At 42.4% G+C, this 22410-nt stretch overlaps 1 protein-coding gene across 5 annotated transcripts in view; it reads right to left on the bottom strand.

Annotated features, from left to right (window-relative positions):
* Window positions 1–1558: 1558 nt before the first annotated feature.
* arhgef4 (Rho guanine nucleotide exchange factor (GEF) 4) overlaps window positions 1559–22410 on the bottom strand; it is a 162824-nt gene continuing 141972 nt past the window's right edge. For 4 of the 5 annotated variants that reach the window (XM_079575893.1, XM_079575894.1, XM_079575896.1 and 1 more), the window contains 7 exons: window positions 21189–21368; window positions 18595–18827; window positions 13499–13628; window positions 13285–13416; window positions 9648–9891; window positions 9089–9166; window positions 1559–2104 (listed from right to left, as the gene is read on the bottom strand). In XM_079575893.1, the coding sequence (XP_079432019.1) occupies window positions 1944–2104; window positions 9089–9166; window positions 9648–9891; window positions 13285–13416; window positions 13499–13628; window positions 18595–18827; window positions 21189–21368 (1158 nt within the window). In that variant the 3' untranslated portion in view covers window positions 1559–1943. Of the gene's footprint in view, window positions 2105–9088; window positions 9167–9647; window positions 9892–13284; window positions 13417–13498; window positions 13629–18312; window positions 18408–18541; window positions 18828–21188; window positions 21369–22410 lie in introns of those variants that run through there. The other variant, XM_079575895.1, reaches the window with a different exon arrangement.

Below are 22410 nucleotides of genomic sequence, written 5' to 3'. Positions count from 1 at the left end.
CTCAGTATGTAAAAACGGTGGCCTATTCCTTTGACTTCATTGCACTGCATAAGTATATTAACCTTAAATGCACAATACATGTATTTTTAAAACTCCATATGAAACCAATGGAATTCCTCACTTTTCACCAATTGGAGCTCTTGCAATAAATAAGAAAAGACTGGTTTCACTTTTACAAAGAACTATTAATAAGTCTGAAGTAATGAAGTGTAGAAATAATTAAAACTGAAACATTAGAATATCTTTTGGTTTTCCAGTCTTAGTTTACACATGTTTGTGAATACACACATTCTCATTTACATATAATGTAAATAAGTGGGTTGCCGTGAAAAGCAGTGAGTGGGAGAGCTTTAAAGGAGACTTTTAGGAGCTTTTAACCATGTGCTAATATTAAAAAAAAGTATTTCACTTTATTCTAATTTGGTTGTTTATTCTTCTACTGCTGAAGTGCTCCAATCTGCATTTCCTGAAATGTGTGTCACACATAGAATCCGGAAGTGTCTTCCACAATTTCAAAACTATAAACAATCAAACCATTCTCAAACAGCGTTCATGCCATGCCATCCATTTGTAGGAATATTGATGGCTGAAAACAGTGGCTTGTAACTTTGTTTTTATTGTTATTAAATCCATCTGCTGCCTGCAGGAGCTCAACGCAACACATAAGTGTTCACATCAAGTGCCATTATCTATACATACACATTAATTGTAATAATAAACTGGAAAAGCAGTGATTATTTGTCAAAAAGCAGGTTTCAAAGCTGTTCTTATGCATGATATGTTCACTATATACAGGTACATAAAGCCATGGATTGGGGGTTCACAATATGCCAGAGCACATCTACGCATGTCATCAGAAGTCTTCGGGACACATTTCAATGCACTTGGACACACTATGATAGCAGAAACAGAACAATGAGCCAGAGCTGTAACAAAGGAACCAGGTGTAGTCTATTACTACACAGTTAAGAAATATGGCAAACGCAAGGCCACTTGTTCTGCACTTGCCCCACATTCACTGATAAATATCATATTCATTGTTGTGAAGATGCCTCAAATCTTTATTTATTAATGTATTTATGTCTTATTTGGAGGGTGTGTGATGGCCCACTGTGAGAAACTTTACTTTAAAGCACAGTATTGGCATTGAAATGGGATGAAAAAAAGATGGTACAAGTAAAATAACAAGATGATTCACGGAAATAGGTCACATACATTTTACTTCATTGTACATTGTCGTTGTCATTGTCATTAACCTGCATCTACTTATAATTCAGAAAAGCATGTGCCTTTCAGAACCTTCAGATCATCAGACCACAATCTCGTTTGAACACAAACAAAATGCCAGGGCTGGTGCTCTTTGTGGGAAAGTGAAAATCAGAGAATGGCAATTCAGAAATATCAGTGTAACTGTAACCACGTTACAGTTATTATTATTATTTTTTAACATCAGGGAATGGAGATGGATTTTTTAATGGCACGCCTGTTTTTGAAGGCCATACCACCTTTGCTGCAGGTCATTTAAACGTAAAAAAAACATGTTTTGTGACTAGTTTTGGGGCAAAATGTTTGAAGGCTACTTTTGAAGAATTTTTACTTTTTATGATTCCATAATGGTACTGACTATTAGTTGATGCATTATTTCTAGCCTAAATGTTGCAAGGCAAAACAGGTGACCTCCTCTGGATCACACAAAAAAAAAGTCCTTTTGGTCCTTGCAGCTGGCACTCAAGAGACATTGGCAAAGGTAATGACTTCAGTGGCAGGCGTCAGATCACTAGCAGCAGCAGTAGTAGTACTAGTAATATTAATCCTAGTAATAGTAATATTAGTAGCAGTAGTAGCATGGGCCCATTGTCTGATTGTAGTCCACTATAAAGTGCTTTCGAACAGACTCTTCTCTGACCTCTTCAGCTCATTCAGTCTGGTCACATGAGAGCAACTCATTTCTTGAAGGGTGTGAGCCTGCCGATGTTGTGCCAGAAGGTGGAAGCTGATTTGCGCTTGGGCTCGGCCAGCATGAAAACCTGCTGCTGTGGCAGAGCTGTGGGCAGCGAGGGATGCTTCTGACGCACCAAGAAGTCATAGTACGGCTTGGTCACCGCTGGGAGAAAAAGTAGATAAAATAAATTACAATACCACCCAAACAATTACATGTTAGCATATTTTTAATGGCCATAACATGCAAACATTTACAGGACAGGGAGGTAAGTGAGAACTGCAACAGTTTTGTTAAGAGAAATGGTCCGAGATTCATCCTGATCGTTGTGGTATTAGTTTAGGCAAGGGAAGGAAAGGCAACTTTATTTATACCGCGCATTTCCTACACAAGGCCACTCAATGCGCCTACAAACAGACACTGTTTATTCATTCTTATGATTCTCATGAAGATTAGACCACATTTTATGATCAATTTAGGCAGAAATGTGAGAAACTGTTCACAAAAGTGTTCACATACATTTCCTCCCACTGTAGTTTAAGACTGAATGAACAAAGAAATGGAACCGTGAAATCCCTTAATCCTTTCCTAATACGCTGTATATTGTACAGTGCAGATATTATATGACCAGTTATTATGTGATTTAAAGTAGGCCTAAGGTTCCACACAGCAGTGAGAGTTCCCAATTTTTCAGGCTACATGCCCTTCATCAGACCAGTGATTACCAGTTATTATGTGACCAATACAGCTTCACAATTATTATACCATGGTCTGGGTGAATACTCGATTCTGATTGGCTGGTGGGTGCTAACAAGCGTGCATTATTTTCGTATAACCGCACACGTAGTCCGGTAGTTAAATCACTGGGATATCACTCCGCTGTGGCGTCGCCATAGCAACGCATGACACAGCTGAATCAGATAAACACGTAATTAGTGACTGACAGGAACGTATGAGATGGATTTTGTTTAATTTCAACGTTTTTGGCCAAAACAAAATGTTTGATAAATGGGAAGTAGAGGAGAGTGAGCAGCGAGGTTAGCTACTGTTAATAAAATATGAGCTTTCCATTTCTATTGAAAAAGGTTAAGGCACTATTCATGATTTTCAGGCGTACATAAAATGATCCTGCATTTAAACATATTTGTCTGGATTAGTAAAGTCAATCATAAAAGTTTCAGTTCGTGGGGCCCGGGTGTGAGCGACTCCACCCATAGAAATATATACAGACTCCACCGCAGCTGTTTCCATAAACAGTTGAGCTGGTTGAGCTAGCTAGCTAGCTTCAGGTTAAACAGCGTAAAAGTGAAATAACTCCTGCCCATGAGTGCCGCATATCGGAGTTTACTTCCACGGAAAAGTGCCGGGTTAGTCCTGTTGTGTTGTGATTCTGTGCTGATGTTGTGTCGTTGAGCCTGACTGAGATCCTCGTAATAGCTGCGGAGAATGACTCGCTCTGAGACCAGCCTTCAGTGACCGGCTAATAACCCACATAAAATAGTCCCGGTGGTCTGGCATATTTAGTGAGTTTAGTAAATGAAACAAATACTTATTATAAATGTTACGTTTGTGGGACCATGGTATAAGCGGATTAAACAACGAGGAGCCGTGCATTCGACGGTTATAATGCACTTTGCGGAGTAACACCACTCCGCTACGCGTCGTGGTGTTCTTGACTCCGCGTCGTGCATTATAACCGTCGAATGCACGGCTCCTCGTTGTTTAATCCTTACTTAACTACTAAATTGAAATAGCAATTTCAGTACTCGCAATTTACAAACGCTGCAGTTATTTAGATCATATAGGGTTAGGTCAAAGAAATAGTTAAGCAGTTAATTTCAGTCTTTCAACAAATGTTAATGCTAATGAAGAGACAAGCATGTCAATGAAATAAATACTGTCATTCATTCCATTACATCACATTTCCATTTCTATCAAACTCGCCCATCAGACTTAATGGGCTGACCCTCAGGGGAAAACCTCTCCTCATGTCTGAAGAATAAGGTGATCATCGAAAGTCAATCCTCCAACAGGTGGCATTGTAGGTAAGCACCCTACCACATCGAGCTCCAGCTCCTGCCTATGTTTTCTTCATATTGGCACATTATATAGGACACAGCATTTATCAACTTTTCTGAGTCTGTTAGGGCTGGCCCTAGCCTGGTTTTACCAGACCCTCGTACTTACTACGTTTCGTATAAGGGTCTGGAACTTCTCAATTGAGCTCCATTATCAGGTGGGAGGGGTGAACTCCTTTGAAAGCTTTGTAGCTGCTATCATAACTCTTGGGAGCATTCCTGGCGCATTCCAAGGCTTCAATTTGAATTTCTGGATATTAAGGAGCCAGGACGGATTGAAGAGCTTCCATTTCTTTCGTATCCGCCGCCATTGCCAAACTACAACCCCCAAATCGGCGCAAATGCTCGACGTCACCGACAACACCCGCTCGCTGAATGGTTGGTAGAAAGTCAACCGATGTAACGCAGCCACTTAGATCAAGCCCAGACGTACATGTAGGGAAATGATAATTGACAGGAGTTTACAGATGGCTAAGGCCAGGCTAGGGCTGCCCCTAACAGCATTGATATACACTGCTCACAAAAACTTAGGGCACACTCAAAAAACACATACTAGATGTCAATCAATTTGATTTTTCGTATGAAAATCTTTATTCATAGTGTAGGGCAATGTGTTGAGAACAAAATAACATAAGAATGATAAATGGAAATCAAATTCTCAGCCCCTGGAGGTCTGGATCCAAAATTATAGTCAAAATCAAAGTGACAAATCAGGTCACTGGTTGATCCAAATTCTGTAGAAATTCCTCCAAACGAGTCTGTATCATCCTCAGTCGTGTGTGTGGCCTCCACGTGCCTGAATGCACTCCCTACAACGCCTGGACATGCTCCTGATGAGACCACGGATGTCCTCCTGAGGGATCTCCTCCCAGACCTGGATTAGAGCATCAGTCAGCTCCTGGACAGTCTGTGGTGCCACGTGGCGTTGATGGATGGACCGAGACATGATGTCCCAGATTTAAGTCTGGGGAACGGGCAGGCCAGTCCAGAACATCAATACCTTCATCATGCAGGACCTGCTGACACACTCTTGCCACATGTGGCCTGGCATTATCAGGCATCAGAAGGAACCCAGGGCCCACAGCACCAGCATATGGTCTTACAATAGGTCTGAGGAACCTCTGGCTCGCACATGGAGGGCTGTGCGGCCCTCCAATGAAATGCCTCCCCAGACCATCACTGACCCACCACCAAACCGGTCATGCTGGATGATGTTGCAGCAGCAGAACGTTCTCCAGGGCGTCTCCAGACTCTGTCACGTCTGTCACATGTGCTCAGGGTGAACCTGCTCTCATCCGTGAAGAGCACAGGGCACCATTGGCCAATCTGCCAATCGCTGTGTTCTCGGGCAAATGCCAATCGGGCTGCACGGTGTTGGGCAGTAAGCACCGGCCCAACGCCCTCATACCACCCTCATGGAGTCGGTTTCTGACCGTTTGAGGACCAACATGCACATTTGTGGCCCTCTGGAGGTCATTTTGTAGGGCTCAGTGCTTCTCCTGTTTCTCCGTGCACAAATGAGCAGATAGCGGTCCTGCTGCTGGGTTGTTGACCTCGGTCGCCCCCCCCAGGTCTCCTGGTGTACTGGCCTGTCTCCTGGTATCTCCTCCATGCTCTGGACACTGCGCTGGGAGACACAGCAAACCTTCTTGCCACAGCACGACTGGACGTGCCATTTTGGATGAGCATCACTCCCTGAGCAGCTTCTGTGGGTTGTAGATGCTCCTCATGATACCTCTAGTGGTGAGAACACTGGACAAATGCAAAAGTGTTCCAAAAATACGGTACAAAGGATGAAGACAGGGAAATGGTCTCTGGTCACCACCTGCAAAACCATTCCTCTTTTAGAGTGATCTTGCTAATTGCCTCTCATTTCCACCTGTTGTCAGTTTCATTTCCACAACACCAAGTGAAATTGATTCACAATAAGCGTGGCTTCATAACTGGACAGTCTGATATCCCAGAAATTTGACTGACTTGGAGTTACATTGTGTTTTTTGAGTGTGCCCTAAGTTTTTGTGAGCAGTGTACTTTGCCACATGGAGTTACGTGAAAGATGTTTCGATGTTGCATTTTATTTCACAATTTTATAGATGGGAGCAACATTTTGCTGAATCCACACCTCCTTTGAGACAAAACAAGAGCTAAAAAATACATGTATGTGTATGGGAGAACAGGGATCATTACTCGTTCTGGGGATAAAATATTCCAAGCCATGAACACATCAATTCACAGTCAGAAGGCGATCTGGAGCTATTTTATATTCTAGGTAAAAATATATAAGCTAGTTTATCAATTGCTACTATCTGTCAAGGCCATGTCAGGGGTCATTATTGGGTAAATAGCTGCCCCGGTGGCCGTGTATTATGCCCTTTGTGTCTTTAATTGGTAAATATTCAGACTTATTAAACTTGCCCAGAGTTAGTTACAACACACATTAATGTTAGCAGTAGCAGCGGTAGATTAGCTGCTGAGTGAACCATATAAAATTTGCTCTCAAAAGTTGCAAAACTACATCGTAGGCTGCAGACATTTAATTCAATAACTATATAAAAGGGACAGATGATGTAATGATGACAGTGGGTTTTGACTCAGTTAAAAAACGACAACCGTCTTCTCTATTAATTGTCTGAAGCAACAGGTCACTTTCACATGTGATAAATTAATAAAACAAATATGTTTTTTCATTTGTAAATTCGAAGTTCTCAGACAATCTCTGCCCATTTATTTCAATGGACGAGAGTTGCTGTTTTCACCCAAAGGGGGCAGTAAACCTTCTCAGTGTTGCATACTGTATGTCACTATGGAGCCCAACAGTCCCGCCTATCTGATGGTGCCAGAGGTCAAAATCCTTTTCAAAATCCTCCTCCTTTAATGGAACAAGTTTGGAACAACAAATTTGGTGAAAATTGTCATTAGACATGGGACGTCAACAACGTTGTGAAACAGCTGTTAAACTCTGTCCGAACTCTGTTAACCCTTGTATTATGTTGAAAAAAAATGACATTGATTATGTTGCGAGTCATTTTGACCCGTACTGTGTAAATGCACTCAAAACAGTCAAGAAAACAGGTTAAACCAATAACAACTTTATTTTAGGTTATATAAACATTTAGAAAAGTGACATACAATACATTTTTAATTCCAACACTATATTTAAAAAATATTTATTTCCTCCTCTCGGGTCAAAATGACAATTCTTCCCTCCTTCTTTCCTCCTGCCATGCTCTCTCCTTCCTTCTTCTCATCCTGTTTTCCTTCTCTCTGTTTATCCTCCTCTATTCCCTTCTTTTCTCTCTTCCTTCCTTCCTTCCTTCCTTCCTTTCTCCCTTCTTTCCTTGCTACCTTCCTTCCTTCCTCTCTTCCTCCTTCCTTGACCAAAGAAAGCACAAGGGCTAAGTGTTTCCCTCTTCATGAACACATTTCTTTTTAACTCTAACTTCAACTTTAACTTCATCCCAGCGAACTTCAACATTTTCAATGTTCTCCAAATTTTCTTCAACATTTTCAATGCTCTCCACATGATGGACAGAATGTTACTGTGTGCTTTCTGCAGATGTAATTCTTGCATTTCACACAAGAGGTACTTGTTTTACTGTCCTCTCGGGAGGGACATACCTGGCATCTTTTCCTTTTCTTTCCACCTGTGTCCACTGGATGTTAGTTGGATCTTGAGAGTGACAAGTGCTTTGCCGAGTTCTTCCAGGTTCTTTGCAGTCCACAGGACATAGGCATTGTAAGCAGACACGTCCACAATGTTGTAGAAAATCACCAAAGGCCAACGGGCTGTCTTGCGCTGGCAGCTGTATGTTGCTGTGACTTTGTCCAGATTGTCAACTCCTCCTTTGGTGGAGTTATAATCCAGGATCATTTGTGGCTTCATGTCTTCTCTTGTGCTCAGAGATGCATCTGTGTGCATTGTACTCATTACAAGAACATTCTTGTTTCTCTTTGGGCAGTATGAAACAACTGTTGCTTTCTCAGTGAAAGCAAATATTGAGGAATGCAGAGGTCTGCTCTGCATCTTCAGAATTTCGGTGGGAAGTTCTAGCTTATTTCTTCTGACTGTTCCCAACATGGTCAGCTTTCTCTTCTGAAGTTCATCTCCAAGGCGGTAGGATGTAAAGAAATTGTCACATGTGATGTTATGACCTTGCAGCCCTTCACTCATTTCCAGCACCACACGCATCCCCTGATTCTTCTCAGATGTTCCTCCAGGTAGCTTTCCAGTGTATACTTGCATATTCCATGCATAGCTGGATTTTGCATCATAGGCTGCCCATATTCCAAAACGGAAAACAATCATCAGCAAATATAAGTTTACACGCCCTAACAGAAGGTTAGTGGCCTGCAGTGTCTCAGAGAGAGAGAGAGAGAGAGAGAGAGAGAGAGAGAGAGAGAGAGAGAGAGAGAGAGAAAATTATTTCTATTTGTCAAATTCCAGAAGAATGAGAACTAGAACTTTCAAAACAATGTTTTATTACTTTTTACAAAACAAAAGTTTACATATACTAAGATTACATTAGCTTTAAACAAGTTGGAAAAGCCCAGATGATGACCTTGGAAGTACAAATCTGGATCATCCTTTGGGGCAATTTCAAGACTCTTGAAGGTGCCACTTTCACTGGAAACAATGAACCAGTGAAGCCATCATACAGATCAGAAAGAAGGTGGATTCTGTGTTCCAGAGATGAACGTGCTATGGTCTGAAATGTGAATATCAACCCAAGAACAAATGCAGAAGACCTGGTGAAGATGCCGAAACTGGTACGAGTTTGTCATCATCCAGAGTGAAAAAAGTAATTATACATAAGTCTTATATAGCGCTTTTTGGGGGACACAAAGACGACAAGGTTTGGACTTTAAGAGAATTGGGCCTTTACATTTTTGGTAATTTTTGTAACAAAAAATAAAACCTGATCATCTGTAAAATCTGAAATTTTGCACCTATGGTTTGAGAGACATACAATTTCAGTTTCTCTGCCCTACACTTCTGCTGTCATAAGTGAAAGATTTTTGCTTGTCAGTTTAGGTTATTACTACAGGTAAGTGTGTTACAGTGAGTGTGTACCTTTGGGCTTCCATATGGGGTGGCTCTTGCAGGCATTAAGCATGGCTTGTTTCTTTTGCACTTCAGTGAGAGAAAATCCTGACACACAAAAATACAAATTACATTAAAAAATCTGATATGGGGTGATGAGCTACAGTATGTTTATTCACTTAAAAGGGGATTGTGCTTTTTCCAGATATTTGGAAATAATGTCAAAGATATCTTTATCACTTTCTTAGAAAACACAATATTGATCTAAAACAGCTGTTTGTTATCAAACTTTAGTTGGGGGCGGAGAACCAATCCAAAGTATTTAAAGTCAGTGACAGATTGTATATTTTTATTTTGCAAATGTATAAGGAAACGTTGGTCTGTGTTTTGTTTTATAATAGAGTAGCACATGGAAAACAGTTTTTGTAATTTTTAGCACCAACTGATTTTGCGCCACTGACTCCTCTCAGCCATACATGCGGACAGACTGTTCTCTTGTCCTTGTGTCTATGTCTCGTCTGTTCTCTTGTCCTTGTGTCTATGTCTCACCTGTCTTGTCTGCCCTCCTGTACTTGTGTCCATGTCTCACCTGTTTCCTTGTCCGTCAGCACCTGTCTTCGCTCATCGCTGAATGCTCGGAGCCAGCGCTGTTTGAGCTCTGGCTTCTTGGCACACAATAAGTGTATCTGGTCTCCTGAACATGAGCATAATTTGAGAGCATTCTTCACAGTCATGTTACTATCCTTTTCCCTCCCATCTTCTAAGTCGACAACCTCCATCTGATCCATGTCCACCCGACCTTTGTAGTAAAGGATGTCCCTGCGCAGAAGGTCCTGGGGACAGCACAAAATGGGGACAGAATGAACATCAATGGACCATCATTGTGAGACTAAATCTGAGGAGACACTATGGCATTTTTTCAGTCTTGACAGATTTTGTGAAGACTGGAGGGTTCACATTGAACAAGTGACATTGCCATGATTATAGAAAGAGAGGGGGTTCACACATAATGAGTGAGAATCGCAAAAGCCACTACTGCAGATATAACTATTAAGATGTTGCAGAAACCAATCTTTAAAGCTGCTACAAGTTATGCTTTTCATTCAAAATAATTCTCCGTTGTCGGCCCTAAGCTGCTGAACACTCTGTCCCTCCACATCCATACGGCCCCCACTGTGGACTGTTTTAAGTCTTGCCTTCTTTTTATTGTTTTTAATTATTTATTGATTAATTACTTATATTGATTTTAAATTGACTGGCGGCGTTGCGTTGTTTGTAGACTGTTTTTTCCTTTTTTTGTTTCATGTTGTTTAAATATGCTATAGAAATACAGTGGATTGAATTGGATCATTCTCTATGATTTTTGACATCAGTAAGTGTCAGTACTAAACTCCCCCTTCCCTAATCGGGCCATCCCCCATCACTCACTAGCGAGTATTGTCATAGTCTTCATGACTACACCGCGTTCCAAATTATTATGCAAATTGTATTTCACTGTCAAAGAGGGAAAAAAAAAAAGTGTCTTGTGTATTGTGTCTCGAGGCTCTTTAAATCACTGACAGCAATTTCAGAGACCTGGGATGAGTAGTTAAGCCCAGTTAAGAGAAAAACTACTGAAAAAGGACGCTCCACTTTATTAAGCAGACCATGATTTTCAAGCAATAAGGGAAAGAAAAAGGATCTCTCTGCTGATGAAAAGCGTGAAATAGTTGAATGCCTTGGTCTAGGTATGAAAACCTTCCATATTTCATGAAAGATTAAACGTACTGTTAAGAGATTTGTAGCTGATTCAGAGCACACACCGGTTTGTGCAGATAAAGGCACAATAAGGACGGTTTCAGCCAGACAAATACATCAGATGAATAGAACAGCTGCTACAAAGCAGCAGACAGGTATTTGAAGCTGCTTCATTGAAGCTCATAAACAAAAACGGCTGCAGTGGCTCAGAAATACATGAGGACTCATTTTCAAACAGTCTTGTTCACTGATGAGGCCGTGTGACCCTGGATGGTCAGATCAATGGAGTAGTGGATGGTTGGTGAATGGCCACCATGTCCCAACAAGGCTGTGATGTCAGTAAGGAGGGGGCGGAGTCATGTTTTGGGCCAGAACCATGGGGAGAGAGCTGGTCGGCCCCCTGACCCTGAAGGTGTGAAAATGACCTCTGAAAAATATGTGGAGTTTCTAACTGGCCACTTTCTTCTATGGTACAAAAAGAATAGCCGTAAAGAAGAGCCGTGCTTACCCGAACAAAATCATCTTCATCATGACAACGCACCATGTCCTGCTGCAAAGAAAACCTCTGCATCACTGGCTGCTATGGGCATAAAAGGAGAGGAACTCATGTTGTGGATCCCCTCCTTCCCTGACCTCAACCCTTGAGAACCTTTGGAGCATCAACAAGCAAAACATCTATGTGGGTGGGAGGCAGTTTTCATCCAAACAGCAGCTCTGGGAGGCTATTCTGACATCCTGCAAAGACATCCAAGCAGAAACTCTCCAAAAACTCAAAAGTTTAATGGACTTAAGTATTTTGAAGCTGCTCAAAGAAGGACTCCTATGTTAAAAGATATCTTCACCTGCTAAGATGTTTTTGATTGAAATAACTTTTGATTTCACTAAATGTGATATTTTTTTATTTGATAGGGACAATGCATATTGATGAACAGCTGCACATGAGCACTGTAAATATGCCAGATTATAGCGGGGATGCTAGTTTCCATCTGTAGTCCCTAGACACAGTACACAGTACATGTGATGTCCGTAATAAACAAATAAAAAAAAATAAAAAAATACAATTTTCAGTTAATTACAAGCTTTAAAATGAATTGAAACGATGAGTTGCATAATAATTTGGAACAGTAGATTTTGAGTTTTTTGCTAGATTTTTTTTTTTTTAAATACTGTTATCGCTGGGAGATTTTTTCAACCACATTCAAGTGATCCTCTACCAGTTAAAGACTTGAAAATTATGCTGACTCTCATTTGAGTTGACAGTTTAGAAAATCAGAGAAAAATGTTATTTGCATAATGACTTGGAACGCGGTAAGTAAAATTTGCACTTTTGAGAAGCAGGTATAACGTTTTGCACAGTATGCATTTTACACACCAGTGAGGCGTTCAAAACGTTTTCAAATGTTTGTATCTGGCTCATTTACAAAGGAGGGGTTCATAGCTGTCCATCAAACAACATCAGGCGTCTGTCCCACATCCTTATGAAGCCCTTGTGTAAACCGCGTGATCTGTACACGGCGCATTGATAGATACTGATGGACACATGACTCGTATGTTCCACTGTTTACTGTTCCTTTTTCTTCACCTGTTCCCTTCATCTCAAGGCATCTCCAGTGTGCGAGCTCTGCGCGAGTGTGTTCATGTCTATGATCAAAGTCTCATAATGTCACACACTGTTTCCTGCAAGTTTTCCATCCCAGATATGCCCGTGGTCTGTTTGCTCCACGATGGAGGAGCACACGGAGGGCATGAAGGTTTGTTTTATTTCCTCTGCACCTACACGTGCACGGTTTAAATATTTGAAGGCACAAATCACAGGCAGTAGGCTATTTCTTTTAATCCTAAAATTTTGATAAAACGATAGATTTGCTAAAATAATAGTTAGATTTTCAAAAATCAAGCTAGTAATTATAAATAGTGGATTAGTGGTTATTAATCATAACGTTTTCACTTTTTAAATGTTCCCTCAAAAGCACTCATTCAGGAATAAAAGCAGTAGCAGTTTTGCGCAGCCTCTGCTCATGCAGTAAACCTATTTGCATATCAGGTTTGCGCACTAGAAATACAGTTACTTTTGGAAAATCAGGTGTACTATTGGATTATTAAATAAACACAGACATAGGTTTTAACTGCATCAGAACAGGTCAGTTAGATGGTTTGTAAGTTCACATTCTTTTGTTCTTCTTTAATAATGACTAAATAATAATAGTGACTGTATTTTGCGTGCTGTTGCTGCTTTTTCTGCTGCAAACACTTGTTCTTATTGAAAAATAGACATGCAGTATTTCAATATGTTTTTGTTAATTTTGTTTTATGTAAAGTTGTATGAAGTTCTTTATTCATTGTACATATGTTGTTAATTGTGAATTTCTCCATTGTGAGATCGATAAAGTCTTATCTTATCACAACCATAGATATATTAATTATCAAGGAACACAAAGCTTGTCTAAAGCCACAATCAAAGTAAGTGTGAAGTGTAGCATGAGCATGACCTTTTTGCAGAAGACCATCTGGTGATCAAAGAGGAAAAACATCCTCTGCTGACTCTTGGTCTGAGGAGGGCTCTGTTTGGTGAGTTCTCCAGAGAAGATCAGCTCCGAACTGCGGCTCAGGATGTCCTCCCCCTACACATATTTACACACAAATCAGGGTGTACTGAAGGGATGAGGGGTCAGGTGGTTTGTAGTGGTATAAATTTGGTCTGACCTCCCAGTCCTCAATGGAGCTCTGCCACTGTGCAATCTTGTCGATGTTTTCCAGACGTCTCTTCCTCTCATTGATGAGCCGAGCCACGTTCTTCATGGCATCTAGTGCAGCCTCCACATCTTTGTAGTCTCTTCACAACATATCCACATAACATGTCAGTCTACATACAAAGAATCCATAAAGTACTGACACCCATACACGGTCGTTCCCCACATTTTGTTATGTTACAGCCTCATTTCAAAATGGATTAAAGGAACAAGCCATTGTTCTTTCCATACTAAGATATGTTCCTACCTGAGCTTAAACAAGTTATCCGTACCTATATCCTATGGCCATGCATTTTAAAGATGTCCACTATCGGAATTGCAAAAGCCTTAAAATTTGTGGCTTAGAGCAAATACAAGAGACTATCAGAGGAGGGGACATATTAAAAAAAAACTGCTTCAAAGGGAATACTTTAGGATTTATACCCTCAGAGCTATGGAGTACCCAGGCCTCAATGGAGAAGTAAATTTGTCAGTATTTTTGTAAAATGTATGGATTTAATCATCATCTTGCACCAATAATTATTCATATGTCTCTTTATGGTCTTGTAAAGAATGTACAGAATAGTGCATTGTACATATTTTAATGTTTTGTATTCTATAAACCAGGTGAGTTGCCCTGAGGAAGGCCTAACGCGTTGGCAATTTTATCATCTAGCCATTGTTGTGACAGTTTTATTCAGAGTTATTATTCACCAAAACTAGTCGCAGCAAATACACAAACTAACCTATCGTCTGGTGGCCTGCTGGGCCACAATCTGCTGGAGAGCGCCGGCATCCTGCCTCCCTGACTTTTCACACTTAAGACAGAAGGCCAAAGACCTGTCCTGCAACAAAAGCCTTCCTTTTTTCCTCCAAAACCATGCCCTGATTGTATTAGCATCGCAGACGTCTGCTGCTCATCTGCATAAACACACCAAACTGCCATGGTCTTTCCTGCTGTGCTGTTGTGACCTATGCTGTATAGCTGGATTAGAGAGTTTGCTCCTCAGAACTCAGATGCACTGCTTTGTGCGTTCTCCGTGTATATACATGTACTAAATCTCACCTTTTGACTAGACAACATATCTCTAAGCTTTATTAAGTAAGAAAATCCACAACACCATGTTTAAAGAAAGGCTTTTTATTATCTCTACTTTTGGAGTGCCTCAGTTTGTTTGATTTTTTTGCTGAAACGGATCCCTGCACTGAAGAGCACCCAAAAGACCATGTTTATACACATTTTTTACATTCATGTAGCACTCCAGCCTCACAATTTCTTCAAGAGTTATCCGTACCTGTCTGTTTTTTACACTTGCGCTTAGTCTCGCAAAAAAGGGTACTATATTGTAAGGCATACTAACACCTTAGGAGCACTTCGACGTCTGCGGAGTAAGTGCTCCTAAGGTGTTATTATGCCTTGCAATACAGTACCCCTTTTCATCTGCTTAGAAAATCGACATGTTTCATTTTGAGTAACTATACTTGGCTTGTGTAACTACTCACGTAACCATATTTAAAATGTGGAAGAGCTTGGTCGTTTCTAACTTTACCTCCATTTGGCCCCATTGAGGAGAGGAGGAGAGGCTAAATGCTAACATCTTATTTATTTATTTATTTATTTATTTATTTATTTATTTATTTATCTATCATGGACGATGCAATCAACATCCGAGCCACTCAGTTCATTTATACAGACAAAACCATGTCAGAGTCACCATAGTTCAAGACTTCATTTGGTCAGTCTGCCATTTCGTTCTCAGGTCTGAAGCTGTGGAACTCATAACCCACAGAACTTAAAAAAAAACATATCTGAGTTTAAAATGTTCACTTCTAGAGTTAAGTCTTGGCTAAAAACAAACCAAAGCTGTACCCATTTGTAAATATCACTGAGTCTGTGTGAATGTAAATGTGAGCGTATACATGTATGTGTGTGACTGACAAAGTTTTATACAAATGTTGTACTCATGTATTTTATTATTGTAAATTGTGTAGAAAGGCCCAACCACAGACATGAGCTGCGAATTAGCACTAGCTGAAAGCTCTTCATGCATCACATCAGCTGCAAGCTTATTGACACATGAATATTGCGGAAAGAATCTCCGCTGCCTGCTCCAGTGACTTAGCGGGTGCATAAAAAACGGCATCGTCCGCATAAAGTTGGCAATGGGCACCGGAGCAGGTCAAGGGCAGGTCATTTATGAAGAGACTAAAGAGCAAAGGCCCCAGTATGGAGCTCTCTTCCAGTCTTCCAGACAGGTACACATCACTTCATCTAAGCTACGGTAAGAACATATCTCAGTATGGAAAAACGCTGGCCTGTTCCTTTAAATTCTGTTTTTTTTTCTCAGTGTATGTGTGCTGGGTGTTTGTTGGTGCACTTGCACCTGTGCTGGGGGTTGGTGTACTTCAGGGGCGATTTTAGGGTTCCAACTTTAGGGATGCTTAGCACCAGGCAGGGCTCTCCCTCAGAAATGTTTTGAACTGAACATATGTAATTCCTTTTAATTTGATGCACTTTAGGTGAACTAATTATACTGACATCATTTATTAAAACAATGTATAAGATGCTAATGAGATTGTGGCATAATGGTCTGTCAAGAGAATATGAGTGAGTTAGAGTTGTATTGTGTCACCAATGAAACATAAATACTTTATTTTCATACAAATATAATAAGATCAAAATCAATAGGAATAATAAAAAATCCATCCATCCATCCATCCATTTTCTTCCGCTTTATCCGGGGCCGGGTCGCGGGGGCAGCAGTCTCAGCAGAGATGCCCAAACTTCCCGGTCCACACACACCTCCTCCAGCTGTTCTGGGGGGACCCCGAGGCGACACCAGGCCAGCTCGGAGACATAGTCCCACCACCGTGTCCTGGGCCTTCCACGAGGCCTTGTCTCACTAGGACATGCCTGGAACACCTCCCGCGGGAGGCGACCAGGAGGCATCCGGAACAGATGCCCGAGCCACCTCAACTGCTCCTTTCGACGTGAAGGAGCAGCGACTCTACTCCGAGCTCCTCCCGGGTAACTGAGCTCCTCACCCGATCTCGAAGGGTGCGCCCAGCCACCCTGCGAAGGAAACTCATTTCGGCCGCTTGTATTCGCGATCTTGTCCTTTCGGTCATTACCCAAATCTCATGACCATAGGTGAGGGTGGGAACGTAGATCGATCGGTAAATCGAGAGCTTTGCCCCGACTCAGCTCCCTCTTTACCACGACAGACCGATACAGCGACCGCATCACTGCTGACGCCGCACTGATCTATCTATCGATCTCACGCTCCATCCGCCCCTCACTCGTGAACAAGACCCTGAGATACTTGAACTCCTCCACTTGAGGTAAGGACTCCCCACCGACCTGTAGAGGGGAAGCCACCTTTTTCCGGTGGAGAACCATGGCCTCAGATTTGGAGGTGCTGATCCTCATCCCGGCCGCTACACACTCGGCTGCAAACCGCCCCAGAGCAGCTGAAGGTCCTGGTTTGTTGAAGCCAACAGAACAACATCATCCGCAAACAGCAGAGATGAGATCCTGAGGCTCCCAAACCGGACACCCTCCGGCCCCTGGCTGCGCCTACAAATTCTGTCCATAAAGGTAATGAACAGAACCAGTGACAAACACGCCCTGGCGGAGACCAACACGCACCGGGAACAGGTCTGACTTACTGCCGGCAATGCGAACCAAGCTCCTGCTGCGGTCATACAGGGAACGGACAGCCCTTAGCAGAGGGCCCCGGACCCCATACTCCCGGAGCACCCCCCACAGGGCACCATGAGGGACACGGTCAAACGCTTTCTCCAGATCCACAAAACACACGTGGACTGGCTGGGCGAAGTCCCACGAACCCTCGAGCACCCGACGGAGGGTATAGAGCTGGTCCAGTGTGCCACGACCAGGAGGAAAACCGCATTGTTCCTCCTGGATTTGAGGTTCAACTATCGGCCGGATCCTCCTCTCCAGCACCCTGGAGTAGACCTTACCGGGGAGGCTGAGGAGGGTGATCCCTCTGTAATTGGAACACACCCTCCGGTCCCCCTTCTTAAAGAGAGGGACCACCACCACCGTCTGCCAATCCAGGGGCACTGTCCCCGACCGCCACGCGATGTTGCAGAGACGTGTCAGCCAAGACAGTCCTACAACATCCAGAGACTTAAGGTACTCGAATCTCATCCACCCCCGGAGCCACCGAGGAGCTTTCTCACCACCTCGGTGACTTCAGCCCCGGTGATAGGCGAGCCCACCTCCGAGTCCCCAGCCTCTGCTTCCCCATCGGAAGACGTGACGTCGGGATTGAGGAATAATAAAAAACGACAAAAATATGCCCTTAAGGTTGTGTAAGACACATATCTAGCAGTATAATTAGTGACTCTCAGTGGAGGCTGGCCCAGCCCCTGGTACTTGTGCTGGCGGTTGGTGTACTTGTACCTGTGCTGGGGGTCGGTGTACTTGCATCTGTGCTGGGGGTCATGTACTTGTATCTATGCTGGGGGTCGGTGTACTTGTACCTGTGCTGGGGGTCGGTGTACTTGTATCTGTGCTGGGGGTCGTGTACTTGTATCTGTGCTGGGGGTCGGTGTACTTGTACCTGTGCTGGCGGTCGGTGTACTTGTACCTGTGCTGGGGGTCGGTGTACTTGTACCTGTGCTGGGGGTCGGTGTACTTGTACCTGTTCTGGGGGTCGGTGTACTTGTATCTATGCTGGGGGTCGTGTACTTGTATCTGTGCTGGGGGTCGGTGTACTTGTATCTGTGCTGGGGGTCGTGTACTTGTATCTGTGCTGGGGGTCGGTGTACTTGTATCTATGCTGGGGGTCGTGTACTTGTATCTGTGCTGGGGGTCGGTGTACTTGTACCTGTGCTGGGGGTCGGTGTACTTGTACCTGTGCTGGGGGTCGGTGTACTTGTACCCGTGCTGGGGGTTGGTGTACTTGTATCTGTGCTGGGGGTCGGTGTACTTGTATCTGTGCTGGGGGTCGTGTACTTGTACCTGTGCTGGCAGCTGGTGTACTTGTACCTGTGCTGGGGGTCGTGTACTTGTATCTGTGCTGGCGGTTGGTGTACTTGTACCTGTGCTGGGGGTTGGTGTACTTGAGCAGTTCGGCCAGCTGCAGAGGGTACTTGCAGATCTTTTGGACAGGTGTAAGCAGGAAGCCGTCCAGAGAGATGTCGATCATCCGTTGCAGCAGGCGGCACGCCTCGAAGAAGAACACGTACTTGTTGACCTTCATGAGCCTGGACAGTTGGACGCACGCATTCGGGTGGTTGTTACAGTACTCGGAGTAGATCTGGAACTCTGTTTGCTGTCGGGTTCGGCACACAAATACAAAGTCAGTAGTAGAACCAACAACCCGGCCATAATGATCTTCTGCCTTCTTTAAATGTCCTATTTATTATTTATTTTTGTTTTGCAAACATTAACAGTGTGTACATTATTTACAGTGAAGAAGAAAGTATATTTATACATTTGTACAGAGATGAGAGGGACATGAGATAGTAGACTAGAATAGATTGAACACTGGCAGGGGTATAGAATTGGGAGAGGGGACTTGTACGTTCCTGGTAAAGTTGACTACAATATATATGAATGAATGCATACATTTTTTTCATTTATATTATTATTATCTCAATGATCAATTTTCCCTTTACAATATGGCAGCGGCGTGCCGTCCATACAAGCAGAGCAAGCAGTGATTGCCCAATCAAATCTTAAAAAAAAAAAAAAAATGCTTCAAGTTGAAACTCAAATGCCTCCATGAGACATTGTACCCTTTACTACACTCTAGTGGTCATTTGAGAAACTGCCTGCTTGACTATCACCATAGACTGTATATACTGTATAATGGACAGCTTCTCCTCACTCCTCCCCGTTTACCATAATGACCACGCTCGTGGGGGAAATCATGGCTGCTTTACAGCTCTGACGAAGCATGTTCCTAAAAAGGACATAAGGGCGGGATCTTCACTCTTGACTCAGCCCTTGTGTGACGTGTAGCTCGCGCTGCATCAATGCTAACAGTCCGACCCTCATTAAGTACGAGATTTAAAAAATTCTTCTTACGAAAATCAGCCTGGTCCCCTTAAATGTAACTAACCCAGCGTTACCACAGGAGGAATATCTAGCTCTAGATAGTTCCAAAAAAATTGGGACCAGGCGTTGTTTTTAACATGGTTAAAGTCCAATGCTTTTCAATAGGGGACCAGCGGCGATATGGAGGTACTACAGCAATGGCGGCCCCTAGTGTTGTGGCCAAAAAGCAGAGCAGCCAGCGGCCATTGACTATCACCCACACACATCAATGTTGTTTCATTTTGCACTGTGTGAGCGGCATGGCTAAGCTGCGAACAGCACAGGTTGCTTTGCACATGCACTCTGAGGACTAATCTATGTTCAAGAGCAGCTTTATTGAAAAAGAGAGTAAGCAGAGCGTTGCCCCGATTATGGCCCCTCTGCACATGCGTGATTGAATGGAGGCAAAAAAATTATGAATATTGTGGTGTTTCTTGTAGAAAATGTTTGTATGGGATAAAGAGTCATCATGAGTAGTTATTATATAGAATAGGACAGAGGGTTCATGACGCAGTTGGAGCAAGGGCAGAAAGTGGAACGATTGGACTATTACCCTGAGTGGACATCCAAAGTGCTCATTTGTGGGAAAACAGGACGCTTTTCTTAATACAAGACCAATGAGGCTTCGGGCTGCACCAGGACACTAAAGGTGAGTGTTGGCGAGGCTGTTGAGTGAGTGAATTTGTATAGTGTGCCATGAAGCAGCATAGAGTCGAAATGTCCAGCAATTTAAAAATATAATATAAATCTTTATGGACTGGAGAGACACATTGATGAGGTGTCTTAGTATTTTGGAAGGTAAACAAACATAGGCCTAGTTCACGTCATTGTGTATGTTGTGCTATCGGTTTGTGTCTGGTTGATCGATGCAGAAGCCCATATGCATCAGTGAATATTTTGGACATAGCGTCGATAAACTTTAGAAGCAGAAAACGTTTTAAGCTTGTGCTTAAATAATTTAACTTGTAAATTAAATCATTTGTAGAAATATGTTAATAACCGTGAGAATTATGGAATTATGAATAGGACATTTTGATAATATTGTAAAACTGCAAAATGTTTGTACGTATGTCCTTCTGACTAGAATTCTTCCTGGAAAACACTTTCAGCTAAAAACACACTTTGTGAATGCCGAAAAATTTGCGTAAGGAGGCCTTACGAAACCCTACTGTTCGTATATGGTGATACTGTACCTTCAAATGGACATATTCTGATCAAGTGTCATTCTGGGGAGGTTACCCAGGTATTATTGTATTTTTACTAATATCGAGCATTTTATGATGCCCTATATATTTTTTATAAATATTTTGTTGAACTAACAGCCAGCCTTTATGAATGCAGGTGTTTACCATTGCAGCAGGAAGAATTTAGAATTGAATCATGTGTTCCAGGGTGCTGGCAGGACAGTTGAAGCCTGGTCCTTAGACCCAAAGATACCCTTCAGCTGGGAGGCCAAATGTCTTCAATTATAAATAAAAGTTTCGAAAACTACTTTTAACAAAAGAAGAGGCGTCAAAGGAAATGGTTAGCATAGAAACAAAAAGAGTGAAATCTTAGCACTGTTAGGCCCCTTTGCCTGGGGCTGTGGACTTACATGTTGTAGGAAGCAGGCGCCGACTTCGCTGATGTGGGGCTGTTCCTTGTTGAAGCGTTTCTCCAGTTCTTTGAGGAACCTTCTCTGATAGCGGTAGATCTCCTCAATGTTCCCAAAGATGGTCCTCAGCTGCTCTTCACTGAACATGTCTGTGCGTTTCCTGCACTGCTTGATGTAACCCTGAGGAGGACATGCATGTCAGCAATATCTCTGCATATACTATACACTGCAATGACTGCTGGGTAGTCAGGAGAGTGAAGAGGTTTCCAGGTCCATCACACCAACAGAAAAAGAAAAAAAATAATAATAACGGACTCTCATAGTGGTGCATCATTGGTCTATTGGCTTGAACTGGGTGCACCGGCAGTCTGGACTGTTTGAGACATGAGCAAAACAATAAGCAGGATAAAGCCAAATGCAATCCCTATTTGTTTACAAATGGCAGATTTGCAATTTGGTAGAAGAAATGTCATTTACAAGAAATAATTATATTGTACACATAAAACTATTGAAATCTACATGGAAAAAAAAGTGCCAGTGACTTGTATGTAGAGGACCATAATGTGCAACTGTCTTTGTAGGCTCTCAGTTGTACAGGAGTTGCCCAGTCTAGATGAAGGTTATTGAGTCATCATCTGTACTCTGTAGTTGAAGTGTAGGACGTTTTGCCTCTCAGCCAGAAGGTTCTGTCAGTGACACTAAGGGTAAAACAATACCCACGTTAACATGAAACAAGAAACATGTTTTATATTAGGAAATTGGAGCTGTAATACAGTGTAAAGGTATACAGTATAAACTAACATATTAGACTGTAAACTAATATGACATTAATTTTGTACTTGCTTGGGTGCAAAACCAAAATCAGATGGAGAAGCCTGCTAACATTGCACTTTTACATTCAAACTAACAGTGTAACAAGTCTCTAAATGAGCAGCTACGCTCATTTAGCCTTAATAATTTCCAAAGTGAGGGGGAAGTAGGTTGACACAAAGATAACACCAACACAAATATGTCAATCAAAACAAAGGAAGCTAGCATTTTTTGTGCACAGGGTCAATTGTTGCAGCAGATGATAAAGCTGTTAACTAGGCTAGCTGCTTTTTCGCGTTAGGGGTGTGTGCGCTGATCTACTGTACCAAAGTAAGCCTGTGCGTTCGCGCAACCCAACATTCGCTGTTCATATTAAACTTTACTAGGCCCGAGCACCATCAGGGCTGGCGAA

Source organism: Gobius niger (assembly GCF_951799975.1).
Source record: "Gobius niger genome assembly, chromosome: 18".
Taxonomy (NCBI): domain Eukaryota; kingdom Metazoa; phylum Chordata; class Actinopteri; order Gobiiformes; family Gobiidae; genus Gobius; species Gobius niger.
This window is presented reverse-complemented; position numbering and strand designations above follow the sequence as displayed.